Genomic DNA, 18761 nt, shown 5'->3' on the forward strand with positions numbered 1-18761 from the left:
CTCGTTCTTCATGCAATTCTAAAACTCCTACGTTTTTTTCCTCTGAAACTAACATCAAAGAAAAATGTAGGACATTTTTACATATTTTTTTGTACATTCCTTTGTAACAAAGGAGCCCTACGTGTTTCTTATTCCTATGTGTTTCCTTCTTTTTTTTTTCTTGGCCCAGTATGTAACTAATCCTCCATAGGTTAAGGACCCATTTGATTTGAAGAATTTCTAAAGGAATTTTGGAGGATTCTAATCATCGGGATTTTTTCCTACGTGGGGTTGTTTAATTCGCAGTATTACAATCCATGGAAGTTTTCCTTAGGATACAGGGCATCTTCGATTCAAAGGATTTGTAAAGGAAATTTGGCGCATTCTAATCCTCAGGATTTTTTCATACATGACTTGGCTGATTTGTAGGATTACAATTCATAAATATTTTGCCTGAAGATTCATTAGTACTAGTTTTCATAGTAAAAATATCATCCACTACAACCTAATGTGTTTAATCCTACGTTTTTCTGCGCACAACCGAACGCTCGTACTGTTTTGTGAACCTATTAAACGGCCCGCTAAAGGCAACGGAACCGAGTCTTTGTGGCATGTTGACCGGGCATCATCTTCAAGTCCGCTAGATCCTGACATTGTCCTCTTCATCCGACGTGATTGAAGAAGAAGAGTGCCGCCACAAGTCGCCATATGCACACCACACTCCGAGACACCCGCATACTCTGCACAAGCCGACACTGTTGGGCCGAAGGACGCGGCCGGGAACCGTGTCCCGCTCCGGCCAAACGGGTCCTCAGAGGCTAAGTCTGTGAGCCGAAGAAAAATTCTCACGCCACGCCTAGAATATTTCCAAAAGAGTAGCTTTGAAAGCAGAAGCGCGCGCGTTCAGAAGTTCGAAATTAGGAGGAGGGAGGGAAAACGGTTTCTTGTTCTGGACGACGAGGAGGAACCGAAACAGCAGCCGTCTATATGTGACGCGATTAATCATGCACGCAGATGCGACGGGCCGGCGCCCCCTGATTTGTATAGTACCGAGTAAATGAGTGCCAGCTTTGGATTGCGCGTCCAAACAATCCTAGTTAATCCGGCAGCACTCCACTGGCAGCATATGCCTCGCGGCACGGAGGATTATATAAACCGCAGGGCTCCGGCGGAAGAACACATCTCACAAAGCGAAGTTCACAGCAGCGCGCAGTGTAGTGTTGCCAGGCACACTCCACCTGTGTTTCGTGGGTGGCATCGATCGAGGGAGAGAGAGACACCATGAGCTACCCGCCGCCGGGCACCGCGTACCCTCCGCCGGGCCAGCAGCAGGCGTACCCGCCGCCGGGCAACGGTTACGGCTACCCTCCGCCGGGCCAGGAGCAGCCGCAGCAGCAGGCCTACCCTCCGCCGGCGTACGGCGCGCCGCCGCCCGTCGCGGCCGACTACTACCAGCCCAAGGACGGCGGCGCGTACCCGCAGCAGCAGCAGCAGGCGTACGGCGCGCCGCCGCCCGTCGCCGCCAACTACTACCCGCCGCCGCAGCAGCAGCAGCAGGCCCAGCCGCCGCCGGAGGCGCAGAGCCGCGGCAGCGACGGCTTCTGGAAAGGATGGTAATTCACAGACCACTCGTCTAACACGACACGTACTACTTGCGTCGTGCATTATGCCTGCATGCATACCTAAATCCATTACCCGTATCAGTAGCTGCTTGCCTGATCCTTCTGTATGTTTTGTTTGTTTTGATCTGCGTGCAGCTGTGCCGCAATCTGCTGCTGCTGCCTGCTCGACATGTGCCTCTGATCGATGTTGCACAGGATGATGATCCACATACAGCTGCTCGCCATCAGATCATCGTTTCCTTGGCACAACTTGGATTTGGCTTAATTCTGTATCACCATGTCGCTCAGTTACCAGTCAGTGGATTTACTTTGTTGTTGCTTGCTTATTAGCAGAGACCTCCCTTCTGTAATTTGTTGGGCATGAATTGGATATGTGCGAGTTATTTCCAGCAACCAGTACATTTATTCTCCAGTTGAGTTTTTGCCATTGCGATCAGAGAGGAAACAAAAAAGTTGCTGTTCCTCAGATGTCACAAAGCAACCTACGGCAGCCAAGGGTGCCAAATGTCAGACCCCTCTTTTGTTTGTCCATAGGTAGAAACGGCAAACATAATAAATGCGTGCTCTTTTGGAAATATTCGATACTTACAGCTTAAGCAATGCCGTGAGCTGTACTATAATAGCACTATACCTGACATAATAACCAAACTAATACGGAAAAGCTAGTTAAATCGGTAGCAACACAGGACAGGTGGTCAGATTGTATGGCTTGGACCTAAACAAGGAGAAATACGAGTATACTAGTAACATTTCAACCAACAGACAGACAGTAGTACAAGGTGACAAGCTGGTAATCCATTCTGATTATTTCCTTCCTCCTTGGTGCTCATAGCCAGTGCACCTTGTGCTTCCAAGTTCAGATATTTACAAGCAGCAGTATACCGTATTTACAGAGACATATTCCCTACTTGGCCACATCTTATGTGCATCAACGGTTTACAGTATGTGCAATCGCCCTAGCTAAAGTTATACGGCGAGTAGGCCCATAGCTAGCCACCGTGGCTGACTCCGACAGCCCTGACTTCCACATGCTGCCGCCCTCCGCTCTCCGGGTGGACCACCACGGTGGCCTGCGCCTCGTCCATAAGGCCATCCTTACCCTCGCAAGACGCAGACATCGCGCCAACCATAGCAGGGAGCTCAGCCAGCCTTTTGGCCTCGTCGCCATCGGTGTGGGAGATGATCTCCCAGTCCTCCCTGACCGACGTGACGTCCCCGCGTTTCTCGTGGTGCTTCTCGACCTCGAAGATGGTTGGGATGACGACATAGTCGTTGAGCGGGTCGTAAAACGGGTCAGGTTCACCCGCGTGCAGCCAATGCTGGACTATGCGAAACACGCGGTGGTCGCAGACGATTCCTCGGTGGTCAGCAGCAACCCCAATTCTCGCCACTGCATCAAGGCCGTCCGCCTGACAAAAGAAAGGACGATTACACTCATTTTCCACAGTGCATATTTCCTTCAGATGCTCAGTAAGAAAAAAGAAGGACAAGAAGATTATCACACCTTTGCTGATTCTGCGGGAACGGATCCATCACCATCAACACAGATGTATTTACCCTGAAAGAACACATAGTTCAGACAAATTAAATGGGGGCTACTTGGTGCTCCAAGAATCCCGAAATTTGGTATAGACAAAACACAACATTTACCAAATGAACTAACCTGAGTATATAAGAGGTGACTAAGATTTGAAATAGGGTGCCGTTTGCTCCCGTAGCTGCAAAGAGAAGGGTATTACTAACTAGGCATACACATTACACAACTTTAGGTTATAAGACTTGCTTCATACAAAAGGCAACATATCTTCTGAAACAGGTCACATTTGAACAAACATAGCAAGAGAAAGGACAACCTCTTTTGGAAAAAGTTCAGAACTCATTTTACTAAGCACTATTAACCCCAGAACATGCTGAAGGCAGACAACATCCAGTCAATTCTTATTTCTTGAGAAATTTATAAACCCCAACTAATCCATTAGTCAACCAAACTTCAGTGGAACCAATCAAAATTCTAATTGGCACATGAAAAGAACTAAAAGTAGAATTAAAACCAGAAGTAGAAAAGATAGTAAAGTACCAAACAGTATGAGCAGTGTCATAATCAATCCCGTAAATATTGTAGAACTTCACTGATTTTGGAAGCTTTGCCTGGGATAAGATATCTTGAGTTTCCTTTGCCCATATTAATATATCCTCATTAAGGGGCAGAGGAATGTGATTTCCATCAGAGATAATCTGTAATGATAATTTCATTGTCAGAAATCTAAGCATCAATAGTGGCTAAATTTTATTTAAGTGCAAAAGATTCACCTCATGCTTGGAAAGAGCTTTCTGAATCATCTTTATTGCTTCATCTGGTTCATAGGACTCCAGTATGGCACTTTTCTTGCCATTGTCATCTAAGCTCTCTTTCCAGATCTGTAGCAATGGTGTATCTTCCCAGTGGTAGGTTGAGCTAGCCAACAACTCGTATATTGATGGACATTCAATCAACTGAAGCACAAAAGTTATTTTCAGTTCTTTCTCAAAAGGCAAAATCATGGTGACCACATGAATACATGCATTCGATGAGACAGATGGATAGGCTATCAAAGCATACCAATTGCTGCATAGTCCATTTGGAAATGAAGAATTTTGATTGCCATCCTTCCACAAAAGACATTCCATTCAGCAGACCACTATTTATGTACCCAGGCGCACCTGTCATGCAGCAGCAAGTTACTTCCAGCTCAGGATTTAAAGGCACTCGCAGTTAAAATTAGTATCCCTTGGAATATTTTTCATTGGCATTCAACCAATGGTTGCGCAATTGGCAGGTATTCCATGAAAAATGATACAAATATCAAGCTTCCACTGTAGCAACTGAGAACATCCAATAGATATTTCGAGTTTAATTAATGTAGAAATAAGAGAGCCTGAGAATTTAGACACTCAATCAACTCGTACCTTGAAATGGTGCAGCAATTGCAACCCAACTCTTCACATATTTTTCAAAGACCTATTGAAACAAAAGCACATTATCTAAGCATGGCACGAAGCATGACAAACTTCATCAGAGGCCCAAAATATAAGCAGAACTGGAGAAGTACTCACATCACCATGAAGAGACATGAAGCATTTAACAAGCAATCCCCCCATTGAATGTGTTATTAGATTGATCTTTTTCCCTCCTGAAGCTGTGTATACTGACTCTAGCTTGTTAGAAAATTTGTCAAGTGTTTCCGAAAGCCTGCAGAGAAGAAGGGGTATCAAAATAAGGGAGGAACTGAATGAACTGGCTTATCTGAAAGAAAAGGCAACCCCGTAAAGATTACGTTCTATACACATACTAGCATGGCCACCAAATAGCATGACTTTTGGCAAAAAAAAATACATATACAGCTGTACACTGGATGACATATACAAAACAGGGATACAGATGTGGAATTTACCTGTTACTTTGGCGGAAATCATAACCAAATCCGAACAGAGTTTTGCCTTCTTGATATCCCCATTTAATCATTTGCACTATCATGTCATGATAGTAGTAAACACTGTCATCACCAATAATCTGCAAATTTAGAAGTATATGAGTGAGGCATATCTGCTGCAGTCACAGATTTACTACTGCAGTCACTGATTTACTACTACTGCTAATGGTAGAGTGGGACAGGGCCAAGGTAAAACCATCAGATGATAAATATAGTTCTACAATGATTTATTGTTCTGACTGCCTGCAGACCACATAAGTAAATGAAAAGTAAAGGTAAATCTTCATTCGGAAAGAACAAAAGTGAAATAAGTTTGTTACCAGGTCTGGGTCCAATGTGTCGATGGCGTACAATCCATACCTATCCTCCGGGACAGTGATGCGTATTTTCTCATCCACAGAAATAGTTTTGCCTGCTCCATCACAGTAGTTTGGCATCAAATGACATGACGAAAGGAAATGCTCTGCTGAATCAGCACTAAATAACATGCGACGAGAAGGAACATGCCTACTGAGTCGGCAGTTTTTCAATTGAAGTCTACGAAAAGTGAAATACCTACGAGCTGCTCGGATAACTAATCCAAACGTAACGGAAACATTAATTCAGATGGAGCATGCCGATATTGCCAAGTGTTTACCAAACCACACAAGCCGCATCAATTTCCAGATACCAACCTTCTAATCATCACACAAGCAAAGCGTTCTAGCATACAAAACAGTCTACCCTTCATTGTTTGCTTACTTTAGATAAGCATGTAAAACAATCAAGCTCATATAATGTTCTCCAGCAATTCAGCAATCTATTAGCTCATTCAGCAGGTAACAGACAGAGACAAGGAAGGAACGTGTTCTCTGCGCATACCAGTGGAGGCATCGAACTGCGCCCAGAGCTTCTCGCGGCACTCGTGGTCGGCGGCGAGGATGCGCACCCAGACCCGCTCCTTGTTCCCGGCCTCGTCCACGGCCTCGAGGATGGAGCCGCCGATGCCGGGCACGAGCAGCACCGGGTCGAGGCTGGGGTCGACCAGCGGCACCTGCTCCTTGGCGATCCGCAGCCACAGCTCGATCGCCCGGATCAAATCCTCCAGCACCGACATCCTTGCTTCCCCGCCGCCCAAATCCCCGCCCTAAATAAGCACTCTCAAGCCCCCGGCCGCGAGATCAGCATGAGAGGGCGAGGCTTCCGGCCAAACCGAGCTCCGGCAAGCTCGAATCGGAGCGGCACGGGGGTGGCGTGGCGTGGCGTCGGCGGATGGCGGGGAATCTGCTCCGCGGCGGGTAGCTGGGGTATATGGTTTGCCCGGATTTGGACGGGGGTGGGGATTCCGGAGGCGTGAGGGTTTCGCAATCCCGTTCCGTACGCCAGTCGCCCAGGGGAAAAACAAAGAGCGAACGGACGGGAAGTAAGCCACGCCCTAACGCTTCCTCCTCGTGCTTACCCGGGCGCAGTACTGTTTCACTGACAGGGATACCCGAGCCTTTGCTGGACCCGGCTGTCGGTGGGATGTAGGGGCGTGCGCTTTGGTACGACGGCTCGGGCTCCGGGGAGTTGTGTTTTTTGTACGGCTAACGATGCGGGGACTCGCGAGAACATAGACAGCAGTACTGCGCACGCTCTCTTTGACCCCACGTGTCGGTGTCCAGAGGAGGCTTCTGAACGCACGACTATTCGTTTTTTTTAATATGTTATAAATAGTCAAATATAGACATGTTTTTTTGTAAGAGAAAAAGATAGACATGTTTGACTGAGTAGGGCGTTTTGGAGCCCAAATTTTTTGAAAAATCAAAGTTCAAACTTCTCATTTTCAAAAGAATCTGAAAACAAATTGTACAAATATACAAGGATGTGATGTGCGTGTGTAAAATTTCAAGATGAAATACCTTGAAATGCAAGCTGTGCACAAAAACAACCATGGACTTTGAGGATGAATAGTGCATGTACTAAAAAGCCACAGATGTTTTTTTTGTGTAACGTATTTCGTCCTGAAAATTTACACCCTTGTATATTATGTCCCTAAGTATATGTGTATTTTTCAAAAAAACATACATATATGAATTTTAATCATTTCAAATTCAGTCTCGATGGAGGCAGAGCTCCATTAAGCATTTCCGTGTTTGACTGTCTTTTTTAGTGTATTCTTGATTGGAGGTGTTTTTTTCACATCAAAGTACTCTTTATTGCAAGGTGATCACCATATCATCTTTCACAAAGGTATCAACAATTTCTATGGGTGGATCTTCCATTCACCGCACACACACCTTACTTCTAGCTAGTTTGGCTAAATCATGGGCAACATAATTAGTCTCTCTAGGAGCATGCTAAAAAATAAGATGCAGGAAATCACAGCAAGGTGATATATATCATTAAAAATTGCTGCCGATAGGAAAGAACGGCCTCCATTCTTCATTGGCTCTATCACCTCGATATTGTTGGAGTTCACCTCTATGCAGTTACACCCGACTGTAGTTGCCAAACTGAGACCAAACTTAAGGCCAATGCCTCGGCCATGAGCGCATCTCCGCACAAATCGATTTTCCCGTTTCCTGCCGCGACGAATCTGCCCGTCGAGTCCCTGATGACAGCGTCATACGAGCCCTTGAGTAAATCTAGGTTAAAAGCCCCATCCACGCTTACCTTCACATAGTTGCCCTTTGGTCTTTCCTAGCCATGTCGCTTGATCGTCACCTTTGCATCACTTGAATAAGGGGTGGAAGATTCCAAACTACTTTCGATAGCTTCAGTCAAACATTTACAATTTTAAACACCATTTGAGATCTTTCAATGTCATATGCTTAAATTTGTCCCAAAAAATGGTTTGTAACAATATCTAAAATATCTTACTATAGTATATAAGTTAACGGTCAAACTTCCAATTGGGGATTCTTCCAACCTCGAAAATGGCTTCCATGTCCTTTTAAGACACGTCTTAAGATTCAATAATAACTATAAGATCAATCATCCCAGGTTCTCATATCAATCCTATTACATTCTTTTCCAATAGAAGAGATTCAGATCCAGCATTATGCATACCGTCAAATTTTATGGGAACAGCAAAAACTGCAGTGCTACAATCCAACATCTAACTAAATAATATAAAAGTACATATCATGAAACTATTTTGAATTTAATGGAATTTTTATCAGAGAAATCTGAGTAACGAGTGAACAGAAGGAGTACATCTTAAGATTTAATGATAATTAGCACAATATTGAAAGATCAATCATCTAGCAACATGCTACAAGGGGTGAACCAGAGTCTCATCTGTCGGGGCACATTGTCTTCTCCAAGAAAAGAGATTCAGATTCAGCATTCTGTATATCAAATCTTATGAGCACAGCAAAACTGCAGGGCTATACCACCCAACAACATCCTACAAGGGCTGAATCAAGTGCCATAGTAGTACATGACATGATACGATATGCTTCCTGCGAAGCCAATAGTAGCAGTTAACATAAACTAACATTGCAGGTTCAGTTTGCTGAACCGCAGGGGTTCTTCCATCTACTCACTTTGATCGCCCACATGCTCATCCCATAAATGTCATTGGGATCAGCGCTTCATTTCTCCAGGTCCATGCTCGGCTCCGGGTCGGCTGGAAGGCGCTTCTCCAGGTCCAGGCACGGTTCCGGGTCCGAGCGAGGCTGCCTTTCCAGGTCCAGACCCGGTTCCGGGTCCGGGCGAGGCTGCTTCTCCAGGTCTAGGCTCATCATTTCTGGGTCTGGATGAGGTCGCTCCTCCAGGTCCAGGCTCGGTTCCGGGTCTGGATGAGGCTGTTTTTCAAGGTCCAGGCTGGACTCCGGGTCTAGACGGAGCCGCTTGGGCTCACGGTCGCCTAGGTGCAGCGACATGGCGAGCTCTTCCTCTGACGGGTTGTTCAGGTTGGCGATGCTCCTCCGAGCATCGTGGTCACGGCGCACGGGAGACATGCCGACGAAGTTCGAGATGAACTGACGCTCTTCCATGTCGGACGGCGTGTTGGCTGCGCCCTCCCCTTCGGTTGTGGCGCTTGTCAGGTCATGACGAGGCAGCTGCTGAATTTGGATCCCAAGAGGCTCAAAGATCTCTTCAGCCTTCTCTGCTGGGGTGGCTTCTGGGGCAGTAACAGTCACCGCAGAGGACTCCCCAATAGCAAAGTTAATTGCAGCCACAAAAGCTTTTCTTTGCTCCTGCACAGCATCTTTATTATACATGAATTACATCAGCCTTGTACCATTGGAGCAAACGTAATTCAACAGTGAAGTATGAAATGGCAATAACATGATACTCCCTCTGTAAAGAAATATAAGAACATTTAGACTACTAAAGTAGTGGTCTAAACGCTCTTATATTTCTTTACGGAGGGAGTATAATTTTGCATGTCAAATGTATTTCCAGGACAACACTGGAACATGAAGGAAACTGTTGAAGTACTCACCTTTGAGTGATTCGTCGTTTATGATAAGATCAAGTTCTAGACGATCAAGAAGGCGGCCAAGATCAACCCCTGTGGTCCAGTTTTCAGGGCCATACTCACTTGTGAGCTTTATCCTCCCACGGTTTGCTGTGCCACCCCATATTATCCCAATAGGACGTGGCTTCTCCCCATCCTGGCTGGTCAGGATAATAAGGCTTCCGCTGTCACCCTCTAAATCAAATGTTTGGCGGTTCTCACCAACGACGAGGAGGTCGGTGAAGAAGCATATTCCTTTCTCATCATTGTACTCAAGGGCATATGCCATCACAGTCCCAGTTGTGTGACCAGAGCTTCTGCCGACTTTGCAAACTTGCCTCCCGATGAGGCTCTTGATAGGACACTGCAGATCTATAATCTTAACATCCCCAATCTCACCGACTTCCCTAACTATAGTTGTGACTGTGGAAATGTCAAAGTCATCAGCAAATGGGATGAATGCGCCGTCGGCTCGTACAAATGTCTCTGCAGGTCCACAGAGGGGCAGCATATATGTTTGGGGATTAGAACAGCACATATACATCATATAAAACAACACTAAACAGAAGGAGAAACTTATAAGTTTATAAATTTACATATATAAAACATAAACTAAGTTTTTTTTTGTCCCGTAAACAGATATTGTTTTGTTCCTATGTAGTCTAAAGCAAAAGTTGCTGTTGACCTGACTGACAAAAACTGGTACAATCAGAAAGACAAGTCCTGTTTCACAAACTTATCCTTGTGTTCGTGGAATGCATTAATTTATTCATTTTATGCATTGAAGACATTGTGTTTAAATAGACAAACATTAACTAGGCATTTCTCTATAACATATACTCCCTCCGTTCGGAATTACTTGTCGGAGAAATGTATGTATCTAGATGTATTTTAGTTCTAGATACATCCACTTTTATTCATTTTTAAGACAAGTAATTCCGGACGGAGGGAGTACTTTGAAGTTCAATTCTGTGAATAGTACATGAATTCCCTATATCAACCAGATAATTTGTAGCTGCTCTACCTGGGTTCGTTCCAGCATAAATTCCATACCAAACATCATCTGTGATGAAAGATGTTGCCCTCTCGACAGCTCCAAGATAAACACCAGGCCCAAGATTCGGCGGCAACGGGTGAAACATCTTCTGGTTAGGATAGTCCAAATCAACTGCAACATGTCGGTTCGTGAGGAAACCAACTTGCTTGTTGTTGGTGCGTCGTTTCACAATTGCACCCAAAGTTCCAAACGTATCCTGGCTTGCAACCTGAGACAGTGAAACAGCGTATGGAGAACTCTCAGCAGGAAATGAGAAGCATGCCCTATTGAATCGTTCAATGCACTATATGCTGCTCTAACTTCTGGAGTATATAATTCAGTTATGTTTTGGTAAAAAAACTGTCATTCAAAATAACGTGAGTTTCAAAGACAAGTGGTTACTAGATTTGTGCAGGGGCTCAATTGTTAAGCTGCATATGATAACTTAGACCATTCAAGTACTTCAATTCAGCATTGTCAATTTATCCAGAACTTCTCTCTTTTCCTCGGTGAAACAAGACCTAAAATCCAAGGGAGGCTGGCCTGCACGCCATACCTATACCCATACAGTGCCAGGCAGGCGGTGGACTCATTAGTCATTAAATGGCACGACACTCTAGAGACTATCAGTGAGAAAGTTACTTCTGATTGCTGATCAGTTCACAATGGGATTAACTTAAGTTACATCCAGTTGGCACTCTAGAGACCACCACAAGAAGAACGAACAAAGATTTATTTAAACTAAAACAAGAACAAAGTTAGCACTGGCAGGACTTCTAGTCGCTTTTTGTTATGCATAACAGCGTGAACTGACATAGTAACTATTAGCCCGTGTCATAACCTTATGGGCACTGCAATTTTATTCACTTTGTCCAAAGAATCCTGACAAAATTTGAACGGCCCACTGGCAAGATAGAGAGAATAACTAGCAGTGCATGTCTGTGCCCAATCCAATTTATACACATGGCAGCATTCATTGCTTAAAGAAGATGATATCTAGGCAATGCAAACCAATACAGATAAGAGCATAGATGTATGAACCTGAGAGCCTGAACCAATATATTCATCACTGCCACACAACTTATTAACAAGCTCACTGAACATCTGTTCTTTAGGTGTTTGAGCCGGCGCACCATAGTATGAAAATTCTACGACATCGACATCACACCAGACACCTCCTGGACCCTGTAATCATCCAGACAAGTGAAAGATATTAGTCGACGACAAAAACGACTCCAAGTCTGAAAACAAGCCTGTCCAATAATATAAGACAAGAGATAAAATGAGGTTCTCATACCGCAAGAATTGCAGGAAGGCATTGGTTTGGATTAAGCCATTTCTTGTGAACCTTTCGAGCAACGAAGACAAGAATGGCAGGGGTTTCTGTGAGAACCCCTTTTGTTATGCGGAAGCCCACTGCCGTTCCGAGACTGAAACGCTTCAATATCTTGCTGTGGAAAGCTCTTATGGTCATCAAGTCGAGCAAGCTATTTGCTTGCTGACCCTTGGGCAACTTTCCAGGGAGTATCGGCAGCAATCCTTTCTGGAGGTTCCCAAAGTAGTTTGCCCGTCCCTCCGCCGCACAATGCTGCAGGTTTGAAGTCGGCCATAAGAAGTATGCCGCGCTATTTTCTGTGTGCACACACCCAGAAGCAACCGGTTGCATCGATGGAGAACAAGGAAATGCCTCATGGTGAGAGCAATGCCCCTCCACGTCAAGCGACGACTCTTCCGACTGCGTCAAACCTGAGAGCTGCATCCTGTCATCTGAAGGCTTCATTGCGCCGAACAGTTGACAGATGTGATGGACAGGAGAAGCTATGGCCCTAAAAATGAGAACAAACAAGTCTGAGAACATAATCTTTCAAGGCCAATGCCCTCAGGTAAAGATGTCAGGAGACACTGGACAAATCTAGCAAATGTGTTTGCGCTCTATAACTTGCATCGGACCGGGAAATATATGCTGAAACTAAGAGCATCCAGGTTATTATTATACACAAGAGAATAAACAAGTGCTGGTGGAATAGCCTGATATTCTCGGGGAATAGGTTCTTGCAAGATTGCAACCACGCAAACAAAAGCAGGCAATATCATAAGAGGAATCCTCTGTACGACGAATATGACCCATTGTATATGTATATTCTTGTTGCGCATCAGCCGTAGAACCAAGCAGAGAACATCACAGGAGAGTGGAATCTGCAAAAGCCAGCGGGTGAAGGAAGTCTCCATCCGTTTGTTCGCGAAAGGCATGGCACAAATTCTGCCTTTAAACAGCAGGAATGAGCATAAATCCACATCACAACTACTTGTGTGATGATAACAAAAATACCGGCGCAAAAAGGGTAGGGCCTACACACCAATTCAGCAGGCGGCACCGCGGGTGAAGTTTGGCAAAGGCATCGTGCACTTTGTTGAAAGAGAAAAGGCATAATCAAAATCAGAAGCAACCCGCCGACAACAAATCGGGGGGAACGAACAGCAAGCACTCTCTCCTTGTCCCAGCCAATAGCAGGCCTGAAATCGGTTTTGCTGGAGCAATGCTACTTTTATCTGGCCGCAGAACCTGAAGCTGAACTGAAGGCACGCGAGCTGGATTGGTGCTAGTTGCTTGTAGGAAGAACAGAGCGGCAATGGAACTCCGGTGGCGATGATTCTTGGAGGGCGAGCTGCTACGCTTTCCGTAGCATTTGGCCCCGGAAGCGCGGCCAGCAAGGAAGGCGGAAGGGAATAAGAAGAGGAAGACCTGAAGCTGTTGCTGTGCAGGCATCAGGAAATTCCATGGCACTGGTAGGGAGCAACAACCTAGTATACCAGATTGGCAATCCAACCACCAACGGGACGACCAGCCCCGCCTAGGAATGGAAACCAGGGGCCGCGAGGTAAAAGGGATACGAGGGGCAGAAAAAGAAACCGGGCAAATCGAGGAAGACGGCGCCAAGATCCTGCCGCCCCAGGGCCAGCGGCCAGCGAAAGATCCGGCCTCCGGTAGGATTTCGGGCAGGGGAGGGAGGGGTCGGAGCCGCTCACCTGGAGCCGGAGCAATGGCCGCAGCCTCGCGCCTACTCCTCCCCTCCTATCTTCTTCTTCTCCTCCCCGCGCGGGTATCCATAATTGGGGCGGGGAGGCGGGAATCTCCACTGTTATTAGGGGCGAGGCGAGGCCCGGGGGCAGAAGATGACAGCTTTGCAGTCGCAGGCGGCCCCCCCCCTGCCCAGCCCCCCCTCTCACTGTTGGGCCGTGTGCGCGGCAGCGGCATGGTGCGCCGCACAAACACCACAAGAAGAGGCTAGAGAGAGAGAGAGAGGGGAATGGGGGAGGAGGCGCTGGGAATCTAGGGGGGGGGAGCTCGATCAGCAGCTAGGCGGTGGTGGTGATCATGGCGTGGTGGTCACAGATTGGGGTGAGGTGAACAACAACTTCACTGTGGCGCCGTGTGATGTGTCGATGCGTGGGTCGAGCCGGGACCTGTGGCCGCATAGTCGTCTGTGTCGCGCGGTGCAACGGACGGTCCGGATGGCCCGCGGCGGGGGCGAGGGGACGTGGCCCTCTCCTGTCCGTTCGATCCTGGGGGGGTTCAGCCTCCTTTGAACAAGGTGCACTTTTAGTCATGTCATGTCACATATATTATCGACAATGACAATATGAAAGTGATAGGAACAAATAAAATTAATGAAGTTGACCCGTCGTAGAGGGCCAGACTGTAAACACATTTTTGTAATATATATTTTGGATAACAAGATTTAAACCCAAGAGTACCAGCGTAAGACTCAATTTTTTTGGTGGCTTCTAAACTAAGCAGCCTCTTCCTAGCTTATTTTATAAGCCACCCCAAAGAACCAGGCCTAAGAAATTGAACCTGATATGCAACTATTCAAATTTGATGCGGTCTTAAAAAACCATGTCTCCATTCAAATTTTTCAAAGCAAATATGTTATTTTACCGAGTGACTTAGCTCTATCTCATAGTTGGATTGGATGGTTAAGAACAATTGTTTCTTGGTAGCCTGAGTATTCGATAAAATTTTATTTGACAATATAGGCTCCCAAATGATTGCCACATCACAAGTGAATGAAATATGCTATTTTTTTTATAAGTTTGTCATGGGTGCTATTTTTGTGGACCAGAAATAGTAACATTTATTTGAGCCAGAAATAGTAACATTTATGTGGGTCAAGACAAAAGAGATAGTAACAAGTGGACCGATCATTTTTTTTTGCTTTATGGCGTGGTACCATATTTATGGTGTCTGGCTCATGAAAAATTCCTATGTTCTATTCTCTAGCTTCATCAAAAAAGCGAAAAATGACACAGACATACTATTCTGTCACTATAGAACAATTTGATAGCAATGTAAAACATTAAACACTCCCAATAATGGGTTTTATGCATGTTCTAGTGAAAGGGTGAAAGTGCATCTAATCCCCAAGGTGAATTTTGGTAATTCATGTCAACATATCTCAAAGAACTAATGCTACTTTAAAGTATATTTCAAAAGAAGAAAATTAGGAATAACATTGGAATGGAAGGTGACCCCTAAAAATGCTTAAAGACAAGTGTTGGACAAGCCAAAGGTTTCTTCATTTTTTCTTAGTGATCCAACATCGCATTGAGTTGCATGCCGATACTATCAAAATGGGATGAGGACATGTGAGCCTTTTTCTCCATGTGCTTAGGGCCCGTTCGGAAGCTCTCCCGCTTCCCAAACGAGCCAGCTTCTCGCGGGAGCTGGGCGAGCTGGCTTCTCGCGGGAGCTGGGCCAGCGTTCGGCAACTTGGTGGGCTGTAGCGATAAGAAAACTGTTCGCTGAGAGAAAACGGTTCATGCGGGGCTTTAGCGATAGGAAAACGATTCGCTGCGTGGGTTGTAGCACTTCGGGATGGCATTACCACGTAATTTGGAGCAACTCCCGCTTCTCGTTTTCGCGAAGCTGGGCGATAGTTGCTCCACAAATTTGCACGCAGGTCTGCTCGTTCTCCAGAAGCTGGATTCCGGGAGCTGAACTGTTCGGCTGGCTTCTGGCGCGATTCTCTGGAATCTGGAAGCCAGGCGAGATCCGAACGGGCCCTTAGAGATCAAACTCCTTCAAGTTTTCCACTATATCTTTCCAATGCCATGCAACTCGATGATGCCAACGCACTTCCACTCAAAACCATCGAACCATCCAGATATAGTCGTCGTTCCAAACCCTATTTCAATCAAAGCCTCCGGCATCCCATTCAGAGCCACCGAAGCAACCTGGTAAACCTGTTGTTGTCACGTCGGAAATTTCGAGCCATTCCAGTTGAAACTTCTGAAGCGCTAACAGTGAGTGTACCACTACTGAGGTACTCACTTCAGAACCACAAATTAATTTCCATTCAGACCTATCGATGAATATGAAAGTTGTCACTTCTGAGCCATCGAGCAACACCAATCAAAGCCTCCGAGTTGTGCAAAAAGGTGAGTAACGGTCAAATTTCTTGTCCAGCCTATATATACCCCTAACCATCCTGCCAGTTCATCTCGAAGCAAACTCCACTTCCATCATTTGTTCCAAGAGAGAACGCCACCTCCTTGAGTTGGTTTCAAAGGACTTTCTACCCCGACCATCCAATCAAAACCTTTGATATATAAACCCCTCTTTCTTTCCATGCCTACTTCTCCAAATCCATAGCCAAATCTTGAACATGTTTGAGTGTTGAGGAGATTATCTTTTGAAGCACATCAACAAGGGATTTTTTGTCAGCAACCTCTATCTTGTTACTTTTGGAGGGTGTGCGCCTCCTAGATCGGCTATGTGTTGCTTGGGAGTCTTCAAGTGAGAACCCAAAAAAGTTTGTGGGCTTAGAGATCGCCTACTTTGTGAAGATCTACCCTGGCGCGGCTAGTTCTTCGTGGTCATAAGCCATGGTGGAATAGTTGGGTTGGTAATTCATGGATCCTTCGTGGGCATGTCCTTCGTGGACATTATTCCTCTGTGGAATTCTGCAACCTGAATCCTTGTGATCTTAGATCCTTCCTGGATGGAAGCGTCCATCAATGTGGATGTAAGATGGCGCCAATTATTCGAACCATGGGAAAAATCTTCACCAAGCCAATTTTGTTTGCGATTCTCTCAACTCTACCTCTCTTACTGTGCACTTGTATGTCTTTACTTTCCACTGCTATATTCTAGACTTGAATGTATATGTGAAAGTGCAAATAATCCCCGGGTGGTTTTGGTAATTCATAACAACAAATATCTCATTGAACTAATATCCATTCAAGATGAATATTTCAGGATGTTCAATGATAGGCATCGCATGAACTAGAGATGTGGACCCCTCAAAATGATAAGGACAAGGATTGGCAAAAGCTCAAGACTCTACATTTTTCTTTAAGTGATCCAAGATCACATTGAGTCCATAGAAAAGCCAATACTATTAAAAAGGGATGAGGTGTTGCATAATGATCTTGTTGCTCAATGATACGTCTCCAACGTATCTATAATTTATGAAGTATTCACGCTGTTTTATTATCATTGTTGGATGTTTTACAATCATTTTATAGCAACTTTATATCATTTTTGAGACTAATCTATTGACCCAGTGCCCAATGCCATTTGCTTGTTTTTTACATCGCACGAAATCAATATCAAAGGAGTCCAAACACCGCGAAACTTCTTGGAGATTTTTTGTGGACCAGAACACCCAAGATGGGCCAGAGCAACACCCGGGGGGTGCCCCGAGGGGGGCACAACCCACCAGGGCGCGCCTGGGGGCCCAGGTGCGCCCAGGTGGGTTGTGCCCACCTCGGTGGCCTCCCGCACCCCCTCTTTACCCTATAAATTCACAAATATTCCAAAACCCTTCGGGGGTTAACCTAGATCAGAAGTCCCGCCGCCGCAAGGCTCTATAGCCACCGAAAACCAATCTAGACCCGTTCCGGCACCCTGCTGGAGGGGGGAATCATCGCTGGTGGCCATCTTCATCATCCCGGCGGCCACCACGATGAGGAGGGAGTAGTCCACCCTCGGGGCTGAGGGTTTGTACCAGTAGCTATGTGTTTAATCTCTCTCTCTCTCTCTCGTGATCTATATCATGGGAGTTGTTAATATAGTCGGATCATATGGTGTTTTCCCCTCTCTATCTTGTTATGATGAATTGAGTTTTTCCCTTTGAGATTTCATTTTTATTGGATTGAATACTTTTATGGATTTGAGAACACTTGATATATGTCTTGCGATTGAATACTCGTGGTGACAATCGGGTATCGTATTGATTCACTTGATATATGTTTTGGCACTCAACTCGCGGATTCTCAAGGTGACATTGGGGTAATCTATGCATAGGAGTTGATGCATGTTCCGGTCTTTGTTTCTCCGGTAGAAATCTTGGGGCACTCTTTGAAGTTCTTTGTGTTGGATTGAATATTATGAATATGAATTTGCTTTGGTGTTATTTTAGTACGAACTCTTGGTTAGATCGATCGGAAAGAATAGCTTCATGTTATTTTAGTACGAACTCTAGGATAGATTGATCGGAAAGAATAGCTTTGAGGTGGTTTCGTACCCTACAAACAATTCCGTCTTATGTTCTCCGCTAGATAGGAACTTTGGAGTGATTCTTCGTTGCACGTTGAGGGACGGTTATATGATCCAATTATATTAGCACCGTTGAGAGATTGCACTAGTGAAAGTATGGACCCTAGGCCTCATTTTCATGCATTGCAATACCGTTTTTGTGCCCATTTACTATTTGCTACCTTGCTGTTTTTATTTATTCAGATTATAAAAATATATTTCTACCATCCATATTACACTTGTATCACCATCTCTTCACCGAACTAGTGCACCTATACAGATTGTCATTGTATTGGGTGTGTTGGGGACACAAGAGATATCTTGTTTTTGATTGCAGGGTCGTTTGAGAGAGACCATCTTCATCCTACACCTCTCACGGATTGATAAACCTTAGGTCATCCACTTGAGGGGAAATTTCTACTGTCCTACAAAACTCTGCGCTTGGAGGCCCAACACGTGTCTACAAGAATAAAGTTGCGTAGTAGACATCAAGCTCTTTTCTGGCGCTGTTGCCGGGGAGGTGAGTGCTTGAAGGTATATCTTTAGATCTTGCAATTGAATCTTTTAGTTTCTTGTTTTATCTCTAGTTTGGTTTATAAAAGAAAACAAAAAATGGAATTGAGGTTGCATCATATTATTGATCATCTTTATAATATCTTTCTTGAAAATGATGGTTCGAAAAATT

General features: G+C 45.2%; 3 protein-coding genes across 5 annotated transcripts; 1 reads left to right on the plus strand and 2 right to left on the minus strand.

Moving 5' to 3' along the window:
• Window positions 1-1080: 1080 nt before the first annotated feature.
• On the plus strand, window positions 1081-1997 carry LOC123054280 (cysteine-rich and transmembrane domain-containing protein WIH2). The gene is made up of 2 exons (XM_044478011.1): window positions 1081-1592; window positions 1737-1997. The coding sequence occupies exons 1-2, from the start codon at window positions 1261-1263 to the stop codon at window positions 1780-1782; spliced, it is 378 nt and encodes a 125-aa protein (XP_044333946.1). The 5' UTR covers window positions 1081-1260; the 3' UTR covers window positions 1783-1997.
• Window positions 1998-2374: 377 nt separating this feature from the next.
• LOC123054281 (lecithin-cholesterol acyltransferase-like 4) lies at window positions 2375-6437 on the minus strand. Its single transcript, XM_044478012.1, has 11 exons — window positions 5933-6437; window positions 5392-5483; window positions 5033-5151; window positions 4695-4830; window positions 4548-4599; window positions 4201-4301; window positions 3912-4094; window positions 3679-3836; window positions 3265-3319; window positions 3106-3159; window positions 2375-3010 (listed from the first exon to the last, which is right to left on the minus strand). Exons 1-11 carry the CDS (start codon window positions 6165-6167, stop codon window positions 2591-2593), a joined length of 1605 nt encoding a protein of 534 aa, XP_044333947.1. The 5' UTR covers window positions 6168-6437; the 3' UTR covers window positions 2375-2590.
• Window positions 6438-8350: 1913 nt separating this feature from the next.
• On the minus strand, window positions 8351-13776 carry LOC123054282 (protein NARROW LEAF 1). 3 transcript variants are annotated; one of them, XM_044478014.1, is made up of 6 exons: window positions 13564-13776; window positions 11834-12362; window positions 11578-11721; window positions 10525-10765; window positions 9486-10013; window positions 8351-9248 (listed from the first exon to the last, which is right to left on the minus strand). In XM_044478014.1, the coding sequence occupies exons 2-6, from the start codon at window positions 12314-12316 to the stop codon at window positions 8629-8631; spliced, it is 2016 nt and encodes a 671-aa protein (XP_044333949.1). In that variant the 5' UTR covers window positions 12317-12362; window positions 13564-13776; the 3' UTR covers window positions 8351-8628. The 3 variants fall into 3 exon arrangements, with proteins under 3 accessions (XP_044333949.1, XP_044333948.1, XP_044333950.1); XM_044478013.1 differs by lacking the exon at window positions 13564-13776 and adding an exon at window positions 12894-13481; XM_044478015.1 differs by lacking the exon at window positions 13564-13776 and adding an exon at window positions 12894-13469 and having other exon boundaries at window positions 9486-9986.
• Between the last annotated feature and the right edge of the window lie 4985 nt (window positions 13777-18761).

The sequence above is a fragment of the Triticum aestivum genome, chromosome 2D, assembly GCF_018294505.1.
Source record: "Triticum aestivum cultivar Chinese Spring chromosome 2D, IWGSC CS RefSeq v2.1, whole genome shotgun sequence".
NCBI lineage: Eukaryota > Viridiplantae > Streptophyta > Magnoliopsida > Poales > Poaceae > Triticum > Triticum aestivum.

Bases quoted from the DNA above. Each gene is read 5' to 3' on its own strand.
- LOC123054280 (XM_044478011.1), top strand. From the start codon at position 1,261: ATGAGCTACCCGCCGCCGGGCACCGCGTACCCTCCGCCGGGCCAGCAG. The intron at 1,593-1,736 runs GTAATTCACAGA...ATCTGCGTGCAG, and splicing joins GACGGCTTCTGGAAAGGATG to CTGTGCCGCAATCTGCTGCT.
- LOC123054281 (XM_044478012.1), bottom strand. From the start codon at position 6,167: ATGTCGGTGCTGGAGGATTTGATCCGGGCGATCGAGCTGTGGCTGCGG. The intron at 4,600-4,694 runs GTGAGTACTTCT...TTGTTTCAATAG, and splicing joins TCATGTCTCTTCATGGTGAT to GTCTTTGAAAAATATGTGAA. The intron at 4,095-4,200 runs GTATGCTTTGAT...TTTGTGCTTCAG, and splicing joins AATGGACTATGCAGCAATTG to TTGATTGAATGTCCATCAAT.
- LOC123054282 (XM_044478014.1), bottom strand. From the start codon at position 12,316: ATGAAGCCTTCAGATGACAGGATGCAGCTCTCAGGTTTGACGCAGTCG. The intron at 11,722-11,833 runs GTATGAGAACCT...GGATGATTACAG, and splicing joins GCCTTCCTGCAATTCTTGCG to GGTCCAGGAGGTGTCTGGTG. The intron at 10,766-11,577 runs GTTCATACATCT...TCACTGTCTCAG, and splicing joins ATATTGGTTCAGGCTCTCAG to GTTGCAAGCCAGGATACGTT.